This window comes from Elephas maximus, chromosome 19 (assembly GCF_024166365.1).
Source record: "Elephas maximus indicus isolate mEleMax1 chromosome 19, mEleMax1 primary haplotype, whole genome shotgun sequence".
Classification (NCBI taxonomy): Eukaryota; Metazoa; Chordata; class Mammalia; order Proboscidea; family Elephantidae; genus Elephas; species Elephas maximus.
In genome coordinates, this window is record NC_064837.1 from 48,189,552 (window position 1) to 48,202,486 (window position 12,935).

Sequence of the window (12,935 nt, forward strand, 5' to 3'; positions counted from 1 at the left end):
GAAAAGAAATAGTCTTTGGGTCCTACAGATCCTTTGGGCTATAGTCTCCCATTAGCAGGTTCAGCTGTTCTCTGGGTGGGTTGGGTTGCAGTTTAACTCTAGTTACTGGCCTGTGGCAAGGAAGAGAGAAAGAAGGAGATGCAGATCGGAGCCTGTGTTGTCTTTTAAGACATCATATTCAAGGAAAGAGGTGGCACTAGACTTTCATAGGAAGGATTGAGCCACTTTTCCTTGAGGAAGATCTGGGAATTCAGGATCTTCAAATGCATCAACTCAGATGTCCCCAACCCATGTCTCGGGTCCCATTCTTTCCCAATCAGGGCCCTTGGCATGACAGAACAGATTAGGATGATAGAACAACCATCTGTGGGGCTCTGCTGCTCCTATGATTAAGTCCTAGGCTTGGTCCTCAGTTTTATCTGCCTTGTGGTTGCATCAGATCAGAGTCTACTTACACGCTGTCATTGAAACCTTCTGGCTTTCAAATCTGTCCTTTAATTCTGATTTATCACTCTCAGCCTTTCAGTATGGTTTTCCAAATCAACACCTCTAGCTTCTGACATACAATTCCATTATCCTTACAATTACTTTCACAGATATGTCGAAAAGATGTTGTCCTATAGAACATTAATTGTTCACAGTCTTTACAAAATTTTTTTTTTTTTACTTTTTGTCCATGCACTACTGAGAGTTTCCGTTTTGTTAAGAACTAAAGTGACTGCTCATGAAAACTAGGCTGTGGCTAACGTGACTTAATCTCTATTGTAACATTGACAAAACTATGTTGTCTGTCCTGCAGTTGTCCAGACTAAGTATAAAATCTTAAAGAAGGGCACAATCACAATGGATTTTCTACACAGGAAAGCAGTGATTTATTTTGGCATAGAGAGGTGACATATTTGGGGAGCAGGAATTATAGAGGAGAAACTTCATTGGACAGTTAAGAGAAAGACTATAAAAATCTGTGATGTAGAAGTACCGAAATTAATCTTCAGCTTCTTGAGCTTGATGGCTTGTTGCCCAAAACTCAAAAAGGAGAATTTGTGAATTGAGTAGTTGGTATATCACAAGCAAATTCACCCTTGAATATAAGGGAAAGGTCCACAAGGAGAAGGATTTGGACTGAGATTCGAATATGCTCACAGAGTCAATGGCCTGCGGTTGGCTCATTAAAATCATGAAACACAAGTCATTGAGCAACATCAACCCCAATCCATGTGTCCTAAAGGTCAGCACAAGAAGAGGATCTAAGTCTGTGGGAAGAAAGGTGGAGGAAGAGATGGGTCCAGGGCAGGGGGCTCAGCAGCAACGGTAGGCACAGCAGGTGGGACGGGGACAAGTGGAGATGACACAGGTTGGGCGATAGCAAGTGCTGTGGCAGGAGACTTGGCCACAGACTGGGCGTAAGCAGCAGCAGGGGTGGCAACAGCTGGAGCCACAAGAGTTAGAATCACAGCAGGAGGGGCGGCAGCAGCTGGAAATGCAGCAGCTGGGGTGACAGCAACTGGGCTGGTAGCACACAGACTGGGAGCACTGGGGCCTGCAGTAGCTGGACACAGAGCAGCTAGGCTTGCAGCAGCTGGACACACAGCAGCTGGGCCTGCAGCAGCTGGACACAGAGTAGCTAGGTCTGCAGCAGCTGGACACACAGCAGCTGGGGCGGCAGCAGGTAGTCCTGCAGCAGGTGGTCTGGCAGTAGCTGGGGTGGCAGCAACTGGACACACAGCAGCTGGGGCGGCAGCAGGTCTCCTGGCAGAGGTCTTGGCCACAGCTCTGGTCAGAGCAGACGGAGCCACAACAAGAGTTAACCATTGTGTCAGAGGGTGCAGGTTCTGATATTAGCAAGAAAGTGAGTTTGGTGAATATGAAAGTCTTCTCACTGCATGTCCTCTTTTATACCCTGCTGAGAGGCTGCTGTGACCATGTCTAGGACCATTTCCTAGTTTATTTTCCTATAGAAATGTTAGTCATTAAGTTATGTCATTGTGCTTTTCTGGTTAAATATTTTAAGATGAAGAAAAATAAGACTTCCTTTTCCTGGTGTCTTAATATTTTTCTATCTGGTCTTTCTCATAGAACTAGCTCTTCCATTTCTTTGTCTACTATGTCTTCTCAGGAGCATCCGTCACATAGATCCCATCAGCAGTTTGTTCTTGTGATCTGTGCATCACACAATGATGCCATTTGGGGAACTGGTCTCATGATGCCAAGATCTCTTGATGTCAAAAGAGAGGTAGAATTATGGTAGGGAAACAGAAGGAAAAAAGTTCATCTTTGTGGGTCACTTGTGTGCAGTGAGGAAGACGGATCCTCTTTCTGAGTCATGGATGCTCATTTTGAGAGTGAAATCTCAACATAAGTGCTAGGAAGGACTTCGTTGACTCAGTTTGAAACTGCTACCAGTGACTCATTGGTTTTAAATACTAAAAGGCGTTTGGAGCCACCTTGAAGGGACTTTCACTGGCTCAATATGGGACAACTTGAGCACCAAAATAAACAATGGCGGTAGTGGATTTTAACCCATTAAACAAAATTAGAATCCATGAGTCTATACTGAGACCCATTACATAAGTAAACAGAAAGACAAAAAAAGTTATCCATGGCAGCTGAATGTCAACTAATAAGTATAGAAGGGATGATGGACTTACAAAATCCCTACTTAAAACTATCACAGTAGAACTCGATTCAAGTAAATATCAGCAATGGAATTTATAACTATTAGGTGAAAATTTGTTGGGAAACAGGATATTTTCACACTTTTGAAGTATTTCTCCATGGATTATTTATTAATTTCAAAGGGAAAAATGCCGAATTTACTGTGGAAAAACTTGAAGAAACATCCTTAGTCAAAGACTTGAAGCTTTAATGTCATTAATAATAGGACAAACTGACACATGTGCTTCCTGAAATCACGCACTGACATCACTTATGTGTATTCCTCCGCAAATGCATAACCTGAGTCTAATCATGAGGAAACATCAGACAGACAGACATTCCACATAACAACTGGCCTGTTTTCTTCAAAAAGGTCAGTGCCAACAAAGACAAAGACGCTAAGGAAGTGCTTCAGATTGAAAAATTTCTCTATATGACATTATTGGGACGATCGGCAATATTTGGGTAAGGAATGTATGCTGTTGTTAGTTGATGTCTAGTCACCTCTGACTCATGGCAACCTTATGTATAACAGAACCAAACATTGCCCGGTCCTGCTCCGCCTTCATGATTGTTGGTTTATCTGAGTCCATTGTTATGGCTATTGTGTCATTCTTTCTCACTAGAGGCTTTCCTCATTTTCACTGACCCTTATTTGACCAAATGTGATGTTCTTTTCTGGTGATTGGTCTTTCTTGATTACGTGTCCAAAGCAAGTGAGTCAGTGTCTCACTATCCTTGCTTCTGAGGTACATTCTGGTTGTATCTCTTCTGAGACTGGTTTATTCATTTTTCTGGCAGTCCACAGTATTTTCAATATTCTTCATCAACATCATCACATTTCGAATGCAGGAATGTATGTTAGATAATAGAATTACATCACTATTTAATTTAATTTATATCTGTACTGCGGTTAAGAAAAAAAAATTTTCAGGGTTAGTGTATTAAGAGTGAGTAGTTTGGGCCTTTTTGGGAAAATGCTAAAGTATACAATAAATTTTATATTATAGGTGTTTCCACTAGAAGAACTTTTTTAGTTTGGGCCTTTTTGGGAAAATGCTAAAGTATAAAATAAATTTTATATTATAGGTGTTTCCACTAGAAGAACTCTTTTTTACATACCTAACTAATGCATGAAATCTTTCATCTGCTCTTGGGTCCCTGAAAATAAAGGGATGAAAGACTTCTGGCAACATGGCTGATTGAGCTGGCATGGGCATATGCACTTCCTGGTGCAAGCAAATAGAAATATTTGAAAAAATATTTTTGAATATATTAATTTTGTAGCTGAACTTGAAAAAAAGAAAAACCTTCATTTTCCAGGAACAAAGAAGGGACTAAAACTATAAACAATAGCTGGTATCCTCTGGCCTATGAAGGTTTGGCACCTAGTTATAGGTTCTCAGAGTTGGAAGCTTATGGTTTAAAACCCAGGCAGGTGTAAGAAATGGAACCTCAAACCATCACAAGGCAGGGACCAGGAAACGAAACCCCTATCATAAACCCACTGGAAGAAATCTATATTTGTGCCCATTCTAGAGAAAGGTGACCCAACAGAATGTGGAAATTGTCAAACAATATCATTAATATCACTCACAAGTAAAGTTTTGCTGAAGATCATTCAAAAGCAGTTGCAGTGTACATCGACAGGGAACTTCCAGAAATTCAAGCCAGATTTAGAAGAGGATGTGGAATGAGGGCTATCATTGCTAATGTCAGATGGATCTTAACTAAAAGCACAGAATACCAGAAAGATGTTTACCTGTGTTTTATTGACTATGCAAAGGCATTTAACTGTGTGAATCATAACAAATCATGGATAACATTGGGAAGAATGAGAATTGCAGAACGTTTAATTGTGCTTACGCAGAACCTATACATAGTCCAAGAGGCAGTAGTTTGAAAGGAACAAGGGTATACCACATGGTTTAAAATTGAAAAAGGTATGTGCTAGTGTTGTATCCTTTCACCATACTTATTCAATCTGTATGCTGAGCAAATAGTCCAAGAAGCTGGATTATATGAAGAAGAATGAGGCATCCAGATTGGAGGAAAACTCCTTAACAACTTGCAATATGCAAATGACACAACCTTGCTTGATGAAAGTGAAGAGGACTTGAAGCACTTACAGATGAAGATCAAAGACTACAGCCTTCAGTATAGATTACACCTCAACATAAAGAAAACAAAAATCCTCACAACTGGACCAATAAGCAACATCATGATAAATAGAGAAAAGATTGAAGTTGCCAAGGGCTTCATTTTACTTGGATCCACAATAAATGCCCATGGAAGCAGCAGTCAAGAAAATACACAATGTATTGCATTGGGAAAATCGGCTGCAAGAAATCTCTTTAAAGTGTTAAAAAGCAAGGATGTCACTTTGAGGACTGACCCAAGCCATGGTATTTTCAGTCATTCCAAATGTATACAAAACCTGGACAATGAATAAGAAAAACCAAAGAAGAATTGATGCATTCGAATTATGGTGTTGGCAAAGAATATTGAATATATCACTGACTGCCAGAAGAACGAACACATCTGTCTTGGAAGAAGTACAGCCAGAATACTCCTTAGAAGCAAGGATTGTGAGACTTTGTCTCACGTATTTTTTACTTTGGACATGTTATCAGGAGGGACCAGTCCCTGGAGAAGAACATCACGCTTGGTAGAGGGTCAGCTAAAGAGAGAAAGACCTTCAGTGGGATGGACTGACACACCAGCTGCAACAACGGACTCAAACATAGCAACAATTGTGAGTATGGCACAGGACCCAGCAGTGTTTCATTTTGTTGTACATAGGGTCTCTATGAGTGGGAACTGACTTTAGGACACCTAACAACAGCTACATATAAAGTTTGGATTCTTAAAATGGTGCCTTATGAGTGAGATGGGCATAAGATAACCTCAGCCTGCCAACATGGGATTCTATGTGGCAACCAAGTCTCCTGTGAAAATTTCAACTACAACAAAGTCACCAAGCCTCTTATTTTATACATATGCGTAGTAAAGGAATCTCAAGGTGAGAAACTGTTACAGGATAGTGAGCATCCTTAGAATAATCAGAAACAAAGGCAAAGTTCATAACACACAGAAAAACTCAAAAATTTAAAATAAAAAAGCATTCATCATAAGTGAAAAAAACCTCTAAGAAACCACACACAGACTACATGGGACTTTCACAGGCAAAAATCCCTGCATAAGATAAACTCACAGGCAAATATTACAAAGTATACAAGAAGATGATCCACAATGAGTGACATACTAAACCCAAACCAAACCCAGTGCTGTCGAGTTGATTTCAACTCATAGTGACATACGAGATGGAAGAAAAATATAACTCCCAGTAATTCAGATAATTAAAAATTCTGAAGGAGGCTATATATAAATTTATTCTAAAAATTTTGAAAATGTAAGAAAAAAAAATCCTAATTAAGGAATTGAATGTTTTAGAAAAAAAGCTGATTTAGAAAAGAACCACATAGCTTTTAACCTTTATTGTGGTCTTCATTTCTTTTATCTCATTGTGCTTCTATCATTTTATTCCTTTTGAAGAAGTCCCCTTTGTTTTTTTCTCTTAGTGCATTCTACTGTGACAAATTGCCTTATTTTGTATGTCTGATAATAAGTTTATTTCACTGTCCTTTTTGTTTCCCTGGGCATATAATTCTAAATTGGCAGTATTTTCTTTCATCGTTTTAAAAGATGTCTTTTCATTGTCTTGCTTCTATTATTTTAGTTAGGTATCAGACTTACTGTTCTTTTGGGGAAAGTATGGGTCTTTTTGTCTTGGTGCTTTTATGATGATTTTGTCTTTATCTTTGGTTATCAACGATTATCTATGATGTAATTAGATGTTATTTTTCCTTGCATTTACTTTGCCTTGGGCTCAAAGAGCTTCTTGAAATTGTAACTTGGTATCTTTTGTTAGGTTTGGCACATTCTGTACCAATATCTCTTCATGTATTGCTTCAATCCCCTTCTCCCTTCTCTCGGGGACTCCAATTTACCTGTATGTTAGACCTTTTCACGATGCTGTTATGTGTCTTATGCTCTTGTCTATATTTTCTACCTCCTTCCTCTCTTCACTTCAATTTGCTACTTCCAATTTTCTCTCCCTCTTTTCTCATTTGTATAATCTGTTGTTAAACCCATCTACTGAATTCTTAATTTCAGTTTTCATGATTGTCAGCCATAGGATTTTCACTTGGCTTTCTTTTTTTTTTTTTTTTTACAGATTCCAGTTCTCTGATGAAATTTGCTATTTTTCGTCTATTATTTCAAACATACTAATCATAGTTATTCTAAAGTTGGTGTTAACACCTACATATGGGCCATCTTTGCATTTATTTCTATTGTATTTTCTTCTGTTTTTAGTAATTTAACCTTCTTTTCTGACATGCCTGGTAGTTTTTTACTGAATGTTAAACATTTATAGAAAAATGTAGAAGATGTAGATGATATTATCTTCCATCTGAGAGAATTTACTTTTCTTCTGAGATGACGGGCTTTCAAATCCTGGCTACATAGGTCAATTCCCAATCCTTTCTAATGACTGTTTTCTGAATTTTATCTACCTTTCATAGTTATCCTCAGTGAGAGATTTGTTCTGATAGCAGCTACTCTTTCAGCTGAAAGTGGAATTCTGTTCCTTAATTTTTCAAATAGCTATTTTTCCTTCACTTGGGTTTTTGAACTCCACTTTCTGTTAGTTGTTTTCTTGCTTCTCTGGTTATTCCTTTTAGACTACTGTGGTGGCTGTTACTCTTCTCTCAACTATCTTATAAATGCCAGAGCATCTAATAACTCAGGTCATAGGTGTATTCTCTTTAGACTCTTACTCCCCATAGCCCAGGAAACCACATATATTCCCATGACATTAAAAAGAATTTTATACACTGAGACTAACAAAAGACACAAATAATTCTCATTTACAATCCTAAGCTCTTCGAGAGTTCTTTGTCTTGAATGGAATGGAGGAATAATTCCTCTACACAATATAAAACTATTTTCTCATTGTTATTATTCGTGTATTAGAATTTATAAAAGTTAAAGACATGTAAGATTTAATACCACCACATTACCACCAACTCTTAGAGTGTATGTTTTGTACAGATCTTTCTAAATGTTTCTCCCACTTTTACTAGCATGAATTCATCAGAATTTTTTTTAACCTTTTTGTCCTAGGATAGAGTTCATAGGAATCTGAGGGCATTCTGGATTGGCCTAAGAACTAAACTAATCCAGTAATTGGTTCCTTGTTAGCTCCATATTTTTCACAGAATATGTTGACAAAGTTCCTCAAGACCATGTTGGCAAATACACATCTAGAAAAGTCACTGAAATAAGACAATACTAAATTTTGAGTATTTTCCATTTTCTTCTATCCTCCCAGCTTCTCAGGAAGGTTGATTTTCCCAGAAGGTGATTATTTTGTTGATAGATGGAGGTGAAATTGAAGACGCTAAGTGGGTGATAAATGGAGTTACATGAGTGAGGATGGGTAAACCTTAAGGAGGATCCTCTGGTTTTCCAAGAATTGGATAAAAAAGACAAGGACAAAACAAAGCAGATGGTGGAAGAATGGAGAAAGAGAGAGAGGGAAGGAGAATGGTGAAATGAAGCAGCTAAGAGAGAAGTAAAACTGTAGGGAAAGATACTTTTTAAAAAACATTTAAGAAAGTTTTGTTGTGGGATGTAACCCTTCTCCTCCACACCCCTATGGAGCGTAAGTAAAAAATATTACTCTCCAATGCTTTTAGAGACATCTATGTATTTCTGAGGTGGTTTATGTATTGCTGTTATTTCTGGGGGATTTTGTTTGTTTTTACTTGTTTTTGATGGTTTTTTTTTTTTTTTAATGTCACTACCTGTTGAGATTTTCTGAAAGATGACAGCAGGAATTGGAAAGCCTAATGAAGTTGTGTTTTGAATATAATTTCCCAGAAACTGAGGAGAATCATAGCAAAGAAACAAACATGAGAAGATTATATTTCTAAGCCAGGAAAGTGGAACTTTATTCAGAAACAGCAGCAATAAGATACAGAAACTTTACTATAAAAGGAAATACAGGAGGGTGCCATCAGACTTTCAGATCTGAGGGTGGGAAGTCAGGTTCTGCAGGTAACGTCTGTATTTGGGGCAGGATGGCCTGGTGCCCAGAAATCAAAACATAGGATGTAGAATTTGGGTGATTCTATTAATTTCTTGCCATAAATGCCACCTAATGTCATACTTGGAGTCAACAAATGACAGTGCTTGACCTGAGACTAGGATGTGGGATGATGAGAATGGCCTCTCCCATGTTGAGGTACACAGGGTTTGCTTCTGTGAGGAAGGAGATAAAGTAGGTTGGGTTCAGGGAAGGGGCCTTAGCAGCAAGACTATGTGCAAAGGTAGGGTTGGGGAAGGTGGAGATGATACAGGTTGGGCGACAGCAGCTGGTGTGGCAAGATACTAGGCCACAAATGGTGGAGGCAACAGCAGGGACAGCAGCAGCTGGAGCCACAGCAGCTAGAACCACAACAGGAGGGGTGGCAGCAGCTGGAGATGCAGCGGTGGGCCTGCAGCAACTGAAGTCACAGCAGCTCAGATGGCAACAGCTAGAAATGCAGCAGTTGGGGAGAGAGCAGCTGGGCTGGCATTAGCTGGGATGGCAGCAAGTCTCCTGGCAGAGTTATAGAGGAGACACAGGAAGCTGGATGACTTCATGCCAGGTCATATTAAGTGGGCTCAAAAGTATTCTTTGCATGTGTCATAGAAGTGCATGCAAACCCTGCAGTTAGAGTTTAATGGAGCGTGAATTGATGAATGTCATTAATGTGTCTATTGTGGCAGGCTTCACATTCACCAGCAAAAGACCACACACACACACTCACTCTAACAGTGCATGGGAAATGCTTTACTCACATAGAGAAGAAACAAGATCAGCTTCACTAATGGGGACTGGTCTCCCATGGCCAATAGGCTCACCTCACATATGGCCAGTGCAGGGCAGATGTTCAATGTTCACCCCTCTTGTACAAGAGCCCCCATTCCCTCTGTGCTGACCAGGTGTGATGGTGGCTGTGCATGTGCAAGAGACAGAGAAAGTTACTGTGTGCCCAGAACAGGAGGAACCAAACCAAACCCACTGCCGTCCGGTTGATTCCAACTCATAGTGACACCTCGGGACAGAGTAGAACTACCCCATAGGGTTCCCAAGGCTATAAATCTTTACAGAAGCAGACTGCCACATCTTTCTCCTGCAGAGAGGCTGGTGGGTTTGAACTGCAGGAGTTTTGATCAACAGCAAAGTCCTTTAACCACTGTACCACCAGGGCTGAGCAGAAGAAACCTTCTCTGATAAGGAGAAAGAACTGAGAGAGAAAAGGTAACCCAATTACCAGACTCCTTATCAGAGAATATTCTGGGCCTTAAGCCTTTACTTAGGCAGCCTGGATGGGAGCATAGAGGCAGACCATTCCCCCAACATTGTCAATCCAGCCCCTCAAAAATAGCACCCAGCTTGCATCTCTGGCTTAACTTACTCTTCTTACCATAAGTGACATGTGTCATCCATCATACTCTTTGGTTTCTCATGGCGTCTGTTACTTCAACCTGAAATCCCTGACTCCTGTCTTCTCATAGGTTCCATCGTAATTAGGCCCACTGCATGAATTTAGCGTGATATACATCCCTCCTTAAAATAACTGTAATGTTGCTTGGCACTTTTATGATAATTTCCTTCATAATATAATACTCATCTGTCATCTGATCCTCTCCTTCACTATGTCTTACATATTTGTGATCTGTACATATTCCCTTGAATTTTCAGACTTGACACATTTTATTTCTGTGAATCAATCCTTATATGTTACTCTTATTCAATACTCTGGAAACCCTGGTGGTGTAGTGGTTAAGTGCTACGGCTGCAAACCAAAGGGTCGGAAGTTCAAATCCACCAGGCGCTCCTTGGAAACTCTATGGGCCAGTTCTACTCTGTTCTATAGGGTCGCTATGAGTCGGAATTGACTCGACAGCACTGGGTTTGGATTTTTGGTTTTATTCAATACTCTACTCTTGCTTACCAATATTACCAACATACTGCACCTGACATTTGCCTTCCTGTTAAATCCAAGATCTCATTGTGAGTTACCTAATGGATGTAAACTGGGTCTAATTCATCTCATGTGCTCCCCAGAGCCCAATAGTGCAAGGACCCTGCCAGGTGATCTATAAATCATTACAGTAGCAATGAAGGTCTTGTTTTCTCTCAATAGACTTGCCAGCAAGTAAGGTGGGCAATCTGGTTTTGGGAAAAGTTAATTATTTGGCTCTGGTTTATATTCATAGAATTGGTTTTCTTTGTTCATGTGATAGAAACCCAAACTTAACTCCAAATAAGCAATCAACACTAAAAAGTAATTAAGGACCACAAACATTTCTGATACCAAGATGGTAAATATTTATTGGGACATAGTTACCATATTACACACAATTTATTGTGAAGGTCAAGCCATGCACAGCAGTCATAGATTAGCAAGGTTTCCAACTGAGTAGTGTAGACATTTGGCATCTGAATGAATGAATGGTAGGTAGTTTACATTGCTGCTTTTTAAATAGTTGCTTGGTAGCATGACCAAGGGGATGAATAAACATAGTGACAGTTTAGAACAAGGCCAAGTGCTGTGAAGAAAGGAAATATGAATAAGACTGATAAATTGGCATCCCGGTGGTTGACTCAGGGCTGGTGGTCATTGAATGAAATTTAACAACAAGAGGACCCACAGCAGTTTAGGCGACAGCAGGTGGTACGGTAGCAGGTAGTCTGGCAGCAGGTTGGATGACAGCAGCTGAACATAAGGCACCTGGGGCGGCAGCAGCTGGACACACAGCAGCTGGGCCTGCAGCAGCTGGACACACTGCAGCTGGGGCGGCAGCAGGTGGTCCTGTAGCAGGTGGTCTGGCAGCAGCTGGGGAGGCAGCAGATCTCCTGGCAGAGATCTTGGCCACAGCCCTGGTCAGAGCAGACGGAGCCACAACAGGAGTTGATCATGGTGTCAGAGGGTGGAGGTTCTGGGTTTGTTTCTGAGAATCTGGGTGTCTAAGGTTTGGAAGTCTCCTTGCCCCATGTCCCCTTTTATACCCTGCTGAGGCACTTCTGTGATTATGAAAATATTATTTCCTTGTTTTTTTTTTTTATATGACTACCAATGCACTTAGTAAATGATATTTTTCTAGTAAGAAGTCCGGATATATAGAAATTAGTTATTTCCCTTTTCTCAAATTCCCTGGTGTTTCCACATGAATCACCATATGTGTTTCTCCCTTTGGTTTCAATAACATACGACTTTAACTCCTGGGTGTCACATGACATGAACAGGTCACTCTCACTTGTCTGTTTCTCGCCTTGATATGAATTTGGGAGAACTTCTGATGGGCAAAGATGCCTAGTGGAGAAATGCCTTTTCAAACAGACGGAATGCTGGTAAGAAAAAAAGGCGGTAGACTCTTTTTTATAAGTGCGAGAACTGAGGAAAATTATGGTTCACCATGTGCATTTCTTTTTGTTTTTGTTTTTTTGTGTGCGTATTCTAGGAGCCCTGGTAGTACAGTGGTTAAGTACTCGGCTGCTAACTGAAAGATATGTGGTTCAAACCCACCAGCCACTCCATGGGAGAAAGATGTGGCAGTCTGCTTCCATAAAGATTACTGCCTTGGAAACCCTACGGGACAGTTCTGTTCTGTCCTATAGGGTCGCTATGAGTCAGAATTGACTTGACGGCAATGGGAGTGTGCCTGTGTGTGTGCGCGCGTGCACGGGTATATATTCTGGGTGGTCAGGGGGCTCTTGAAATTTCTAGGACATTCTCATCACCGTGATGTACCTTGAAACATTTAGTAGTGACTTACCAAACCCAGAACAAAATCCATTGCCATTGAGTCAATTCTGATTCATAGTGACCCGATAGATAGTGACTTAGTTTTTTTTTTAATTCCGAAGGGTCATCTGAGATTGATTTGTGTCTTCAAAAATGTTCTTTAAGCTGGGGCAGAGTATTTAGGACAATAGTTTTTGGTCTGTCTTCTGACATATCAAAATATATCATGGTTTATACTTTATGGAAGTTTTATTAAAATCTTTTTCATACATTCTGAGCTAAAAAGTCCAGCCATTTTTTTTAAATAATTTTTATTGTGCTTTAAGTGAAAGTTTACAAATCAAGTCAGTCTCTCACATATAAACTTAAATACACCTTACTACATACTCCCACTTACTCTCCCCCTTCCAGTCTCTC

General features: G+C 40.0%; 1 protein-coding gene across 2 annotated transcripts; it reads right to left on the reverse strand.

Moving 5' to 3' along the window:
- Positions 1-1,299: 1,299 nt before the first annotated feature.
- LOC126062377 (keratin-associated protein 4-7-like) lies at positions 1,300-11,692 on the reverse strand. 2 transcript variants are annotated; one of them, XM_049859882.1, is made up of 5 exons: positions 11,505-11,692; positions 9,176-9,198; positions 8,700-8,704; positions 1,646-1,746; positions 1,300-1,600 (listed from the first exon to the last, which is right to left on the reverse strand). In XM_049859882.1, exons 1-5 carry the CDS (start codon positions 11,690-11,692, stop codon positions 1,300-1,302), a joined length of 618 nt encoding a protein of 205 aa, XP_049715839.1. The 2 variants fall into 2 exon arrangements, with proteins under 2 accessions (XP_049715839.1, XP_049715838.1); XM_049859881.1 differs by lacking the exons at positions 8,700-8,704; positions 9,176-9,198 and having other exon boundaries at positions 1,300-1,760; positions 11,515-11,692.
- Between the last annotated feature and the right edge of the window lie 1,243 nt (positions 11,693-12,935).

Bases quoted from the DNA above. Each gene is read 5' to 3' on its own strand.
- LOC126062377 (XM_049859881.1), bottom strand. From the start codon at position 11,692: ATGATCAACTCCTGTTGTGGCTCCGTCTGCTCTGACCAGGGCTGTGGC. The intron at 1,761-11,514 runs GCCGCCCCAGGT...GCTGTGGCCAAG, and splicing joins CTGCTGTGTGTCCAGCTGCT to ACCTCTGCCAGGAGACCTGC.